We start from the raw sequence: 16,207 nt of genomic DNA, 5'->3' as shown, positions 1-16,207 counted from the left end.
CCTCTAAGTGTGAGACCTTGACAAGTGAGGTTGAGTCTCCAAAGAAAGTTGGCTTTGTTTTCAATCAAGGTGCAATATTAGACCAACCCAACACTTTGAAAACCTACTTCTAGCATAATCTAACAACTTGTTGAGGAAAGGGAGAAGGAATGCAAAAAAGTAAACATAGGGGATGCACTAAGATTAGAACTTGTTTTTGCTTCCCAATGTTTGTACAATAAATCAAAAAAGATCCCCAAAACATACACAGATCTCATTTTAATCAATCCCCAAAGAGTCGTAGGGAGGTCATACTTTATGAGATGTTGAAACGAAAGAGGGGTTCACAATTTAACATTCATAAACAAGATTGGCACAACATACAATCTAGAAACAATAAAAAATGCATTCAAACATAAAGGCAAGACCAATTTGCACAAGACGCCTAAATATGAGAAGAGGTGTAACAAAGATATTTCATTAGTGAGAAGGCAAGGCAAATTTATAGCTGCAAGACATAAGCCACTACAAGAGAAGAGAACCTAGAAAATATCTTACAATGTTACCTTTGTAGGTCAGGCATTACTCTGATTTTCAAATTTGAACCAAAAACCCTAACCTAACAAGGGTTTGGTTGCAAGATGGACTAATAATGAGAAATCAAATCAAAACTGATTTTGGTTTGTATATCTAGTCTCTAGAAGCAACAGGAGGAGGCCACAATGAATGCCCCCCACGGATAATAAAAGGCCATGTTCTAGAACAGCTCTTCAACAATTCAAAGCATGATTTTCCTTCTGATGGAGAAAAGTTTCCTAGAGATTATAAATAGGCATGGAGAGTGCTGTAGTGTCACATATGAAGAGCTTGAGAGGAGTTATGGCATCATTCCTACAAATAGATTTGATTAAAAAGTAATGAAGCACCTAGGGAATTGAAATTTGACCTCTTTCTCTAGTAGAAGCCCATGATAACCATTGGAATTTGAACCCTAGGGCATAAATTTGAATGTCCATACTCGATGAAGACCTTCGTGCAAGAATGGATGGACATATACAATAAGAAAGCCTTCATAATGTGAGTTTAAAATGCAAATGACCCACATTGTCTTGGAAGGTGAGAAGAAGCTTGAAGATTCTAGAATGAAGTCTTGATCGTTGTTGTTGGATTAGATGCATTAAACTTTCAAAATGTGGGAGATGAAGAGAATATTTTCCCTAGACCACCACTAAGAATTGGACAACTTGTGTGACACCAAAGAACTAATTAGATGTTAAGGAACATTTGTTGCAGATATATGCTGATTGTCGATGCAGATTTGTTGAATATTATTGACTAGGAATTGGGCAGGGACCACCTTTTGTCATTCACCATCACACATCAAAGAGACTGAAATAGGATCAATTCGATGAGAAAAAACACTTGGCATCCTTTTGGGAAGGTTCACCAGTGATCAAAGAGGCCAAAGAATTGTCCTCTCGATGCCCAGAACCTCTTGTAGCTCTACATAGATATACACCCTTTATTGGAGATCGGAGAAATAGAAAATTCATCTCTCTAATGTGCAAGGGGACCCACTAACTCGATTGAATGGCTCTTGTGAGACTATAGGATTGGGAAGATGCCAAGGAATATTCACTATGGAGACAAGCAATCCATTGATCAGACCTAAAGGAAAATATGTGCACTAAAGGCTTAAGGAAATATGGATGGTGACTGGGAACAACAAGTGACGGGACCAGCGAGTCAATGCAAGGTTAGAACAAGGAGCATAGAGTATATTAGTGCACAACAAGCACTAGGATTTAGGGCTTTAGCTTGGCTCCATGACAAAGGTAGAGAGTTTTAGCCCAATTTTTTGGCATTTTGGATTGGTTATCTTTGATGGGTAAAGGTGTCATACAATGCCAACAAGCATCACCCCTTTCTAGGAAAAAAACCAAAGATTATCTCCCTCTGTGAAAGGAAACAATATACCCCACCTAACACGGGTCATGTAGAGTGGCATCAAAGATAGTCCTTCCTCCCATCCCTGATTCTACATATTTCTTCCCATTTCTTTTTCATACAAGGTCATATTACAAAAACTAATAAACAAAATTCCCAATCGCCAAGCTAGTTTCTGCCATCACAGAAACAAAGTTTAACCAAACCTCAAGGATTTTCTCTAAACCTTGAATTACTTTTAATTTCAAAGGTCCGTATATATTTGATTGAATCTTCCAATGTCATAAGCATTTTGACTATGTTATCAAATTTCTATTTTTCTCACGTAACTGTGTTATGCAGCCTATGTACAAATGGATTGGATTAAGAAGTTGGTGTTGCTTGTATTTAATGATAGTAAATTACATCATGTAGCAAGTTTCAACCTTGATGAAGTTTGAGAAATTTTAGGGCTTGATAGCACCAAGGTTTAGACTATAGTAATTCAAGAGCAAGTACCACTATCTGAAAGTTGTGCAAGCATACGATGTACCAAATTTGAAAATACTGTGAATATAGATTACTGGAATCTATTTTTATGTCATTTTAATGGTCATGCATAATTATGTATGTTATTTAACTTTAAAAGCTAACCAAAATTTGTCAAGCCTTTCACCTTCTCAATCCTCCAAGATTTTCAAAACATGTTGCTATGTTTCTCATCCAAACTCCTAACTGCAAACGGTAGCAAGATAGCCTATTACATTGTCTAGCAACCTGTTGGAACTCAAAATTGCAAGAGGATTTTGAGTACCATATTTGTAAACTTTGCAAAAGTTAGCCCCTATAAATGCTTTTGGTGCCTATGTGTTAGGTTGTCATTTTGAGTCATGTGATGTTTTTCAACTGTCAATTGTCTTGTATTCAGTATATTCAGCCACCTCAGGTCATTATTTTGAAGATTTGAGTCATTTGGTGAGGTGGTGTTTTGAGCACTTGTGTCAAATAGTGTTTGGAAGCCTACTTTGCAATTGAAATATCTTGCACCCAGTTTAGTGTCATGACTCGCCACTTTGGGGATATTTAGTATGCATATGAGAGAGCCTATGTTTCAGTTTTCAGGTCATTACGACATGTTTTGATAGGATTTGTATTTCCTCAAAGTCGGTTCTTTATTGTTGTTCTACTAATACACTTTGCCCAGAATTATGGAAAGCCTTGTTTGACCTTGAATAACTTTGACCCAGTTAACTCAAATGTGAAAATTTCATCACCATTGTATTCTAGGGGTCAAAGACATGTTATGTTTCAATTTTGAGCTTATGACGAATCCGTTTGATCAGTTTTCAAAGGCTATTCCGTTTGCAATTTCTAAAGTTTCGCTGTTGGATCAGATTTGCAAATTGATCAGAGGGCCTGTTCGTGATGCTATAATTTTGAATTTATGATAGCTGAGTCTAAACTGATTATACCCCTGTATTCTATACTGAAAATACTCCATGCGTTCCAATTTGCAAGCTTTCACCAATCCATTTGCACACTTTTCTAGGTGCATTCCATTTGCAAAAAATCACTAATTTGCCAAGTCATCCAATTCTGCAAGCTTTGGAAGCCGACTTTAGAGGCTTGCCAAATGAGCCCAATGATTTCTCATGAGCCCAAATCACAGATTCATATGCTCTATATAAAAGTGTATCTATACCCAAAGTTGTAGATTCTTAAGTGACTATTTGACCAGTTTCTGAAGTGAAAACCAAATGCAATTATCTATTTCTAATAAGTTCACTTGCAAGACAGTTTGAAGTAGGCAATTTTGACGGTTAATAACTTTCAACCTTGATGTCATCATGAGATGAAATTTTGTAGGGTAAGAGCATGTGGACCAGAGAACATGGATGCAAAGTATCAAGGTCATATCAAGTATTCTTGTCAAATTTTAAAGCCAGTTTTAGAGCTCCTCGACACAGAAATGGCAGTCCTCAAAGAAGTTGAAAATAAGTTTTAAATGATCAGCCAATGCTCCGATTTCAGTTCAGTTAGTATAGGGAGATCAATAGAATATTTTGGGAGGTCAGTTGTTTGAAAACGAAAAGCACTTAGCTGGACCCCTGTGGGGCCCGACTAGTTTTATTAGAATGCTAAGATGGCATCAAGAATAATGGTGTTTTAAATAAAGAAGGTGAAATCATTTTGATCATGTAAAAAGGGCTTTAAGTGTGCACAACACCATTCAAAGATCAAATGGTTGCATAGGATTATAGATATAGTAAAAAAGCAAAGAGGGGATTGGACCATACCAATAAATCCCAAGTAAGACTTTTCTCATGAGACTTATCTTTTGAATGCTAACATCAATGTTTGGGGAGAGCACTTCTCTATACTATATTTGCATTAAGGAAGGGAAAGGTTTGGCATTCTACTTTGCTTGCAGAAGAAAGGATGGTTAATGTATTAAGCATAAACAAGCACGAGTAGTATTCAAGAACCTCTCTCATGAGTTGAATGATTGTGTGCTTTTCATTAATGGAACTTGAATCCATATGGCAGCTGTGAGCTTTTATCATGACTACGGCAATGTCAAAATCCTCACATTATTGACTCCACTTCCAAGTCTGTTGCAGAAAACAAGAGAAGCCTCCTCCAAGCTGCTCAATGTCCACTCAGCCTTATCTAATGAAGACACTTGTGATCATCATAAGCATGAAGGATTGCTTGTGAATTGATGCCAGGAATCTAATGAGTACATGGGTGAGTGTTGCCAATTGTAGAGACGCACTGCCATGGATAGGAGCAGCGGCATTTATGGATAGGGGTAGATCATCCTTCTATTGTAGCGCATGTTTGGCGATTTTCTCCTTTTAAATTCTAAAATTGCAATGGTCTTTCCAATGTTTGATGTGCTGACCTAGAAATGATTAGAGGAGGGACCAAGCAGATTTTATTACAAGGCTACCATTTTGAAATGGTCTGCATAATAGTGAGGATCCGTGTGAAGAGGCGCAGGTCAAATATGAGTATGTGCAAATGGCAAGGTGGAAAGAAGAGACCAATGTCTTCTAAGAATAGTGCATAGATATGGTGACTAAACACAAGGGAGATAAATGATCTTGTTTCAGTTGCTCTCCATTATGCTAAGGCAGCCCATGCCATTTTGCGATCAGATGGGGTTATTATGATAGAATTCATTGTTTTGTTTCATGAGACAAATGGGAATTGAAATTAGTTTGGAAACATTGATGCGAAGTTCTAAGACCAACAGGTATTTTGGCCACCACAGCAAACAAAATAGACCAGTGTTTTCAAAGGATGAGTGCTCTGATTGGGTGTGCATTGCAAGCTAGGCATATAATTCTAAAGGTGAGCCTCCATTGTGAGATTCTTCCCAACCTGTTCACAAAAACAAAATGAAATCTAATGGATCATTTCAATTGCTAGTGCAAAATGTGAATTTGTGTGTACAATGGAGAGGCGTTGTCAAAGTTGTTACGCAAATACCATCAAACTTGCGCAAGAGGCATTGTCTTTGGTTAAAGATGGAAACCAAAATACTAGAGGTTAAATGTGCACAACCATCTCTTGTGTTTGTAACTTTGTATGCATGAAGGAGTTTGATTGTGGAAAATGCATTAAGCATTTCTCCCACATTGTGTGGGATATGCTTCCATCACTTGTTTTAATATGCCTGCATACAAATCATCGGTGTCTTGAGGCTTGTCCTTATAGACAAAGTGTTTCGTGTGTGTGTGAGTCCCACTTGGCGAGTTGGCAACAGAGGAAACATAATTTTGACTGAACCTAGTGACATGGAGACAATATGGCAATCTTGGCGACGAATGAGGATTTGGCATGTGGCACAGAGTATAAGGCAAATAGTTGATGTATTAGGACATGTGGCATGCTCATGCGACACAGTGGGGTGAATGGTGACATCATGCGAAAGAGTAGCGAGGTTGCACACACAATCAAGGCAACATCTCAATAGTTAGATTGTGGTTAGCCTAGGAGGTTGTGAAGTGACGCAAGGGTAGTGCACGAGATCCTGAGGGTCTTCAGTGGTTTGTGGTTTGTGGTTCCAATGTTGCACCTAACTGCTAGCAGTTAGTTGCAACATCGTGGCGGTTAATTAAGGTTTGAGGCTAAGGGTCACGAAGCTCTGATTTTCTCTTGAGTGCAACTTCTCTACATTTCGAGTGGGACCCACCAATGAGCTCATGAAGCTATGAGGTTATTCCATGTGGCAATGGCATTTGTGGTCAAATCAAATGTTGACATGTGGCAGTGCGGTGGTGATCCAGTGTTGATGAGATGGCAGATTCAACAAATCAGAATGTGACATAAAGCGCCAACAGGATAAGTTGACCAAGATTTGACCAAGTAAACTTGGAGGTATTTTTGAAAGTTTAGGTATTATGATAATCAAGGTTGGGTGCTCAATTTGCGAGGAGAATGAAATATTAAAAAGAGATCAAAAACATAATGTGGGGCCCATATTAGGAGTATCTCAACCAATCAAATAACTTGCATATTTTAATGGACCTATTTTCTTATTCAGACTACAGAATAAAGTAATTTTTGTTAAATATTTCAAATGGGAGGCATGTTCATTTCTCAAAGCCTGTAATTTCAACTAAATGCCCAGTATACATTTTTTATCAAGATATACAAGTATCATATACCATTGGAAAGGTCTCAGAACGAAGAATTCAATTTTGCAGGCCAAATGTGTGTAGGTATTATTGGGCAAAAGATATTCTCAGTTTTGTAAAACAGGGGCATTCTCAACAGGTTTTCTTGTCTTTCTGATGGCAGTTTCAGATTAAGTTTTAGAGCAAACGATTAAGTGGGTTGTCTCAAAACTTGGTAGGTATATTCTTAGCGGTGATATTTTGTTGTTGGAGTTGCTTATTGGGACAGGTTTTAGTAGCAGATGTGGCTCCTTTCAGTCGGTTTCTTCATCATTTGGGGATATTTTGATGAGTTGGTTGAATCAAATGATGGTGATTTGATTTTCAGTTGAAGGAGAGATAAGAGAAGCTTTGCAACAGCATCAGGTGAAAAATAAAGATGATATTTGGCACTATTTGATCAGATCCGATCCTCTCTCTTTCTATATCTTCTCATTCTTCCTCATTGTACATGGTTGGTTCTAACTTGTTGAGCCTCACAGTGATTCCACCTTCTTTTAACATTTTTCTGGTTTTGAACAGCAGATGTATTTTCCTCGAGAAAATAATGAAGCCATAGTTACAGTCATGATCTATTATGTGTTGTCTTGAGTTATTACATGCATTTTGATGTATTTGGTTTCAAAGAAATGAATACAAAGCAATATTTATAATATTTTCATTCAAAATCTTGTCTCTTGTCCTTGAGTTGTGCAATTTTATGTGATATGAAGGCAAAGAACCCAGATCTCAGTTGTAAAATTTGTTTTGAGTTGTATTCCTTCGTATGTTTTGTTGTTGATTCAAAGAATCAAATAAATGCTTAGTATATTTTGTCACGGTTGTAGATCTCATGGAAGGATTGTGATGAGTAGAGGATTCATTTTGAAAGTTGGTGTCTCATTTACAAAGTAAATGGATAGATCATAAGGATCATGATGCATGTCTTGATTTGTGTAACATCCAATGGATAGGGCACTGATCTCAAATGGGAGATTGCATATTTTTGTTGTATCATATTTGGTTCTTGCTGAATCTTTTAAAATCAAAGTGATCATTTCCCTTTTTTGTTTGTAGAGCTGAAAGGAAGACCCTCACTTAGCTTGTAAATTCATTGGTTTTGTAACTAACTATTGCATTCCAATTGTATTGCATAAGCGTAGAAGAATCAGGGTATTATTTTCTTTGTTTAGATTCAAATTTATATTTTAGCATTGATGAAATTAATGAATCTAAGGTCTACCCACCTAGGTTTTGCAAAGTCTGAGGAGTAGAAGGATAGTTGCCTTATAGTTGGCCCAGGTTCTATTCAATTGCCTCAATCGTAGGAATTAGCTACCCTTAGATGTATTTTGTTTCAGCTTCCTCTTTATTTAAACACTTTTAAATTGGGAGCCAATACAACCCATCAGAAACAGTGGACTCCACAGAAAACTTAAAACTAGAGTCGGGCATGACAATCCAAAAAAATTCAAAATCAGCAGTTTATTAGTTGCTTGTCACCTACATCAGCTTCTTCCTCAGTCTTAGCTAGGTTACAAAAACTAAGAAGTAACTCAAAGCAACCAAACCCTGTCATAAGACACAGCAATAGAAAATGTCATGTGATATGTGTTTGTAATACAGGCTGCATTTGCAGACTCTCTTTGACTGTCTTATGTGTTTGCAATATGAAATAAATATCAAAACAACCAAACACAAAAAAATTGTGTAAAAAGAACATTATTTTAAATTCATGAATTAATTTGCACAGAATGAAAATTTCTAGTTTCAATTTTTTTTTCTAAAAAATGTCCTCAAATGCTCTCAAAAAAGACATAAATCAAGTATGTGTAACCACTTTATATTTAATTTTATTCATCAAACTTCCAACCAATGGCTAAGATACTTTGATGGCTTGGATGCCCACCTCCACATTTACTTTTCCCTCTGTCACCCTACAGGTGAACATATTGCTCAATTCGGTGCTGATTGCTAACTGATGGCACCAGCATGATCTGAACCACAGCCATAGTAGCTAGGTAGAAAATTTACTTATTAGCTCCACCCACTCCTCCCTGAGTACTGTATATGTGTATATACTATATGTGGCATATGTTACCAACATAAGTTTGAGCATTACAATATATCAAAATTAATTCAAGTAATAAAATGGTTTTCTCTAGAATTGCACTGATACTTATAATGTTATCCAAAATTGTTATAATAAACAAAATCATCAAACATTAAAATGTCATTGTAAATTTTGTATCTTAGCAATTGCTAAGACAATATAATTCAATATTTACTATTAATAAACGTTTACAACTGGAATGATTCTCCATTTTGGTGTTCAATCAATAAATCTCCATTGATAAACCATTAGATAGTCTTAATTTCAAATAAATGTCCAGAAGAGTGTTCCTCACTTTGCAAGAGAATGCTTCTGATTCCAAATAATTGAATTTTAAATGAAAGTTTGGTCAACAGGAAACAATCAAACTGCAAGTCTCAAGTGTTTATTCAATTCAATAATTTCAAACTGATGTCTGGAAGACTTACTTTTCATGACAATACTCTTTTATTCAACTCAATAATTCTAAATTCATGTCTGCAAGACTGTTACTCACTTTTCAAGACAATGCTCCTGCTTTCAATGGTGCATTATTCTGATTCTAAATATAAACCAAATACTGGTTAAAGAAGACCAATTTAATTGTAAATGAAATGCAACTGAGAAAGTTATTGATCAACAGGAAATAATCAAATTACAAATATCAAATATATATTCAGTTTAAAAATAAAGATCACTTATTTTTCAAGTAAAAATGTCAAAAAGTTATATGATCTTCATTTTCCACCAAAAAAGCACCGGAATAAGCTTCCTTTCAGTTGAACTCGGCAAATGAAGGAAAATAATTTTGGAAGGATTGAAAGAACTAAGAAGTTCTTGATCAAAAGGAAATTATCAAATCCCAAAGCTTATGAGTTTTCAATTTATTATTAAAATTAATATCTTTTTTATGTTCTGTGATAAAGGCATTGGAAAAAAGTCTCAGTAAATTCAAGAAACTCAAACACTTAGATTAACAGAAAAGAAAATAGATGATTAAAATTACCTGAGATAGCATCAACATTATGAGGCATGCTAGAGATCTGAAGACTTCCAGAAGTAAGCTTATGATGCAGGGCAATGGCATCTAAAGATGGCATCGGTTCTGCTAAAAGGCCCCATTGATTTATTACTGCCGAAAGGCCAGGCTTTGCAACAATCAAGGAATCATAAATTGAGGAACCTTTCTCCCATGCCATGCTTTCCAGTAATCTTTTCTCTAACGAGTTTAGATGTCGCTTTAACTCTCTTGGAAGAGTTTCCTCATGCCTAATGAAACTCTCTATCACCTTGCTAAAATCAAAGGCAGTAATGCCTGCAGGTTCTAGAACTGCAGGAAACATCATTGTAACCACCTTGTGTGTTTCTAAAACGAGTTCTGCCGAGCAAGCAAGCATGCACCTATGAAATCTTTCATTAGTCAGCAGGGATGTCAAGTTGATGCTACACAATCTCTGTGATTCTGCTCTGCACATAAAAGACAAAACCCTGTAATATAGTTTTAATGCTTCCAATCTACGCTGCTCTGCCCATAAGCTATCCATCAATGCAGCACTATGAAGGCTTCCAGTAACATGTATGTACAGAGGTGTGCTACTAAGAAAAATTGCTTCCAATATTATTTGCACTCTATGGCCCACATCTAATGTTATATCCCTCTCACATGATGAAAAGAACTGCTCAAGCTCAGCAGAAGGTTTTGCAGGAAGTGGTGCAATGACAGTTTGAAGCCATTTTGTGGCTGTCATTGTTGGGCTCACTGATGTAGAAGGTGGGGGCGTCTTGTTTTCTAAGGGTGTATAGCTCTCTTTTACCGGGACTGTCAAAGGAGAGCCTGGTGGAGACAATGGACTTGTTATTCTCTTCGTAGGTGAAGATATATCATCATATATTCTCTGCAGAATTCAAACACATACATAGGATTAGTTCTACCATTGTGTGACAGCTTGCCATACACCCTCCATCAAAAACATGCAATAAACATGTGATACATTCGTTGCAAGGGCAAAATTACAGACCACATCTACACCATATACTCAAAAACATGCAAGTACAGGGCAAAAATATCAAGAAATCAACAAAGTTGGGGAAATGTACAAACCACAAACTAAGAGTACAATATATATGCACATAAATCAACAATGTAAACAAAAATCATTCCCAGACCTAATATAATGGAATGGATATTTGTTATGATGAACATAGAAGCCAAATCATCATCGCCATATTAAAGACATCGAAAACACAATTTTTTTCTGATTTATACTGGAAAGAAGCATTAAATAAAACAAGACAAATGGGGAAAACATTGATTGGCATATCTGCAATTAAAAATAAAGAAAGACAACAGAAATCCAGGAAAAAAAATCAAATAACAGGTTCCACAAATTCAGAATATTCTCTGATCTGATTGGATCATATAAAGACCAACATATATTACAGCATGTTTCACATGCATGTGGTTTTGGTAATCGACTAAAAGTAATATGCCCATCTCTCATTTTTAAGTTTTAACCATTGTTCCACTAGGACGCATCCTCACCCCACCACACACCCCCCCTTCCCCCCCTCAAAAAAAAAAAAGAAAAAACCCACATCCCATGTACAGTAACAGCTTCGAGATTTGGGGATTTGGAGGAAGTATCCCACCACAAGCACTGTGACCTCTGCCATGGATGCTGTTGTGTTGCTTGCTATACTACACATGCCAATACATACTGATTGCAACTATTAACTTTGTGAAACCTAGTATGCCTTTCATGGGGCACTTGTAGAGATGTTATATTGCAGTTTGTCTTGAAGTTTTCAATTCACCTCAATTTGTATATCTGTACCACACACTACCGTTGTCCCCTTATTTTCCCCAAATTTAGGCCCTTGGTCCTGACGTCCCCAATTCCCATCCCTGAATCCCCCTATCAAGAAACTCATGGAACTATGTTTTTTCCTGAGTGAAATCCATTTAACTAGAGCAAAATTGTACAATTCACATTTTCTAAGATTGGTTAATCAATTATTGCCTCTGTGTACACGAGTGATTTGTCAGTGCTGGGCGTCTAGGATTTCCTGTTTCAGTGTTAGAATTCTTTGCATACAATGACACCATTATACTCTGCACTTCTAGGCAATTTAATTCTGATATGTAATGCCTTTGTGACTGTTGTTTGGGCATTTTTCTTGGTCTGTTTTGAGTCTACTGGGATCTGTGATCAGTATTGAAGGCAGTGAATGAGTTTGAATCTTCCTATTGTGGATGATGAAGGGTCATCAAGGACTGCTATGAGCTACATGGGAATTAAGGGTTTCAGCTGGGCAGATTTGCATCATTATGCTACATATTCTGCATACTTTCAGGTTCCCATTTGTATATAAATTTAAATTATACAATTTCAATTTCAATTGTTATTAATTGAGCAAACTATCAAAATTGGAAGAAGGTTATTATTTACTTGCAATTAATTTCACGGCATTGCATTTCAATTATCAATAGATACTTTTCAAAAAGCGCATAAAGCAAACAAATATCCAAAGGGTACAAAAAAAGATTAGAAAAACATCAAAGCAAAATATAAAATTGTCACAAACTTCATTGCTCCATACTCGACTTCTCCTCATCTTATTTACTGCCGATACCTACAATACCATCCATTGAAGCCTTGTTCAAGTAGTTTGAGTTACTGCTCCTTGCCGTGCAAGCTTTCCAGCTAAAAATCAGAGGCTATATGCTCTGCAAGTAACATCTCAAAACAACTGGAGAGGACCAATCAGATTTCAAGTTCATCAGAACAATATCAAATTCTTATCAAGTCATGAGTTATCCTTCCAAAGCTTTTAAAAACAATTCTATAGCAACCGGCTAGGAACAAGAACCTTTTTTCTTTGTCTATAATCATGTTATTTAACTTGCTGAATAATCCTTGTGATTTATTATGAACTTTCTTCTCACTTTCATTGTATCCAGTTGAATAGTATCTCTTATGGGAGAGTTTTCCAAATGCAATAAAACCTGAAATAAAAGGTACAATAACATCGAATTTCATAGCAGCGATTCTCAGCATTTATCATGATGATATCTTGTTTGAATTTACAGATTGAACTTCTTTAAATTTAACCTTGTTCATGGCAAGTGATAGCCAAGTAACCATAGTATGGATCCATAAATCATTATGCCAATGGATATTAGAATTAAACAATTAATTTTGTGATCTTTAAAGAATATAATCTCTCAAATCACAAATTGTGATAAGCTAGAATATATGTTAATTATGAAATAGTTGAGAATCAACAGAAAGAACCGGTTGTTCTGAGAATTCCGAAGACCTAGGACTCACCTGACTGTATAGCCAAGGAACAGGGTGAAGTGGTGAGAGAAAGGAATCTACATTAGCATGAAACTAAATCAAATGTGGTATAACAATGTTTATTACTTTTAAAAGAAATCATTTAATAGCTCATGCCTGATCTTGTTTATTGTATTCTCCTACTATCAAGTCAAGTGGTGTGTTTAAATACTAGGATGCTCAATGGATGACAGGGTGTTTCCATGTCTATTCTAGGTAGGGAGGGTCTTTCTCATTAAAGAATGTGTGGGGATAAGTTTTGGTCCGAGGTTGGGTGGTTAAGCCCCTGACAATGTTTCACCTCTCCCCAAGTTGTCAGATGTACAACAGACAAAGATAAGCTATACATTCAATTGTATGTCAGAAACAGGTATTTTTACTTTTATGATGTATATGCAAGACTAAAGTAAGATTAATTGAGTTATATCATTGTTACAGTTATTTTACATTTTATTGCGAGATAAATTTATCTGATGGATTGTTATATCAATCTTTCATTTATATGAATAATAAATATGAGCATATCTTCTAATCTTATGTTATTGCCACAGTTAAGCAATCGGAAGGAAAGGAATGATACAATGGTATCTAGAGACCTAAATGATACAGTGGTATTTGAACCCCTAATTGATTTAGTGGTATCTAGAGCCCTAAATGATACAGTGGTATCGGAAGCCCTAATTGATTCAGCAGTATCTGAAACCCTAATTGATATAATGGTAACTGATGCCCTAAATGATCCAATGGTAATCGATGCCCTAATTGATACAGTGGTATGTGATGCCCTAATTTTACATTTGATTTTGATATAGCGGTATTGGATGGTAGTCGTTATATGACATTGTAATAGTGGTATTTGTGGACTAATCTGGGTGATTGCAGAAGCATTCTTACAATGATTTATCGGTTCAAATTCCATGGTATGTAGATTTTAATTTCCATAGTAAATTCATTTATGGTATTTCAATTCTTAGTTATGAAATTTTGTCACACTAATTTTAACAGTAAATCTCATTCACATGAACATGACTGATATAACTGTCTTCCTATGAAATTGAAGTAATAACTGTATTTCTTTGAGTATGTTAATTGTTAATTAAGACCCCAGAAAAAGTGGATGTTACATTAGAGCACTTGCAATATCCACACACGCACGACAATTTATCAAAGGTTAGAGTTGGTGATAGTGATTCAAGTACTTATGGACATTATCATTTTCATGGTGCAGTTCGGTGTGAGTGTCAGTTTGTTAGGAACTCAAATATTGATAAGAGTTGGTATTTCAGTTGGAGTGAGTTTCGATGAGTTGTTACTGCCATCAATGCCCACAACTAGTTTTCAGAGGATTATGTCATTGATATCATTTATTTGGGTGTTGATGCTATAGGAGTTTCCTATACACAGTAGGAATAGTACGCAGTTCTACCCTTGGGATCCAGGTGGACTATGATGCTCATTTTGCTCCAAGATTGCTTGGGGACAAGCAATCCCCAAGCAATCTTAGGGAGGGAGAACTGTAATGTCCCCATTTTTGGTAGGTTCCTGCAGGTTGCTTGGTTTGTTCACCATCGCAACCCTCGTGAGCTAACAGTGGGATTTGAGTGTCTCAATTGTGGGATTATAGGCTTTCCAACAGCCTATGATGTTTTTTGGCTCCGTTTGAGGGACTTACTATTTTTAGTAAGTTAACTTTTGGTTCTGATGAGCTCTGTTGAATTAGACGATTTGGCAGATCTTATTTTTTATTTCAAGTTTCTAGTTTGGGTTCCAAGATTCTTGGAGGGAGCATCTATTTATGGTAAGTCACCTTGTTAGGTTCATCCATCGTCTTTCTTCACTGGGATCACTTTGGTGTTGTCAGATTTCAAATGATGTTTCTTCAGTTGTTTTCACAAGACAGGTGAATTATTATTATTTTTCATCTAAATATGCTTAGGTTGCTATTTTTGTTAATGTTGTATGTTAGTCATCTCAGTATCATAGCTCGCTAGAATTGGGTTGTAAAGTTTGAAATCATGAGCACAAGAAATAGTGACCTTACATGTCAAAATATTATGTTACGATGGAAATGGTCATTTTTAGGAGCCAAAAGCAATTAATAAATTATATTATAATGACACTTTATTATATTTTAATGTTGTGGAGTTTATTTGGGAAACTTGTGCCATTTGGAAATTATAAATATGAGCCCATTTGATGGGAAAAGCATCCCATCATTTGATTATGATATTTGGCTTTGTCGTCTTTGTGATGTTTTCTTGAAGTTCTAATTTTTTGTGCCCTTGCTGAGGTAAAAGGGTTTGGATTCACAGCTGAGGTATTGCGAATCAATTCTGAGATTTCTGGGGTGTCTTCTATTACTAGATTTAATATTTCTAGGAAGGTATTCGGTTTTTTTGGAAGACCTTGTTACTGCTCAAGCTATTAATTGTTTGCATTGAAAATCTGAAGATATTCATTACTGATTTGAGCGTTTAGCATCCGAGCTAATCTGTGTGGGTTTTCCTTTGTAATTCTGGAGCTGTACGATCTAAATTCAAGAGTGCAATATCATCTTACCCTAGGCATTGGAATTTTTCTGGTAAATTGGAAGAATTCACTCTAGATTATTGTCACAGCTGGGCGTCTAGGATTTCCTGTTTCAGCATTAGAATTGTCTGCATACAATGACACCATTATACTCTGCATTTCTAGGCGATTTAATTCTGATATTTAATGCCTTTGTGACTGTTGTTTGTGTGTTTTACTTGGTCTGTTTTGACTCTACTGGGATCTGCGATCAGTATAGAAGGCATTGGAGTTTGAATCTTCCCATTGTGGATGATGAAAGGTCATCAAGGACTGCTGTGAGCTACATGGGAATTAAGGGTTTCAGCTGGGCAGGTTCCCATTTGTATAAAAAATTAATTTATGCAATTTCAATTTCAATTGTTATTAATCATGCAAATTATCAAAATTGGAAGAAGGTTTTTATTAAGTTGCAACTAATTTCATGGCATTGCATTTCAATTATGAAGAGATATTTTTCAGAAAGCACATAAAGCGAATATATATCAAAAGGGTCCAAAAAAAGATAAGAAAAAACATCAAATCAAAATACAAAATTGTCACAAACTTCAACCTAGTCGGATAGAGCAAATCAAGTGTATTACAGAAAAACAGAAACGAAAGATGAGGAGCAAGGATTTGGGAGATGACACAGAGGA

The 16,207-nt window shown here is 36.0% G+C and overlaps 1 protein-coding gene across 2 annotated transcripts in view; it reads right to left on the bottom strand.

Moving 5' to 3' along the window:
- The window catches only part of LOC149540873 (retinoblastoma-related protein-like), a 72,437-nt gene that overhangs the window by 22,017 nt on the left and 34,213 nt on the right, over window positions 1-16,207 (bottom strand). For both annotated transcript variants that reach the window (XM_089801944.1, XM_089801943.1), the window contains one exon: window positions 9,668-10,556. In XM_089801944.1, coding sequence (XP_089658070.1) covers window positions 9,668-10,409 — 742 coding nt within the window. In that variant the 5' untranslated portion in view covers window positions 10,410-10,556. The remainder of the gene's footprint in view (window positions 1-9,667; window positions 10,557-16,207) is intronic.

The sequence above is a fragment of the Cupressus sempervirens genome, chromosome 9 (assembly GCF_028749045.1).
Source record: "Cupressus sempervirens isolate cs-2001-9-10 chromosome 9, ASM2874904v1, whole genome shotgun sequence".
Lineage (NCBI taxonomy): Eukaryota > Viridiplantae > Streptophyta > Pinopsida > Cupressales > Cupressaceae > Cupressus > Cupressus sempervirens.
The sequence above is the reverse complement of the archived record's forward strand: the minus strand, read 5'-3'. Positions and strand labels throughout refer to the sequence as shown.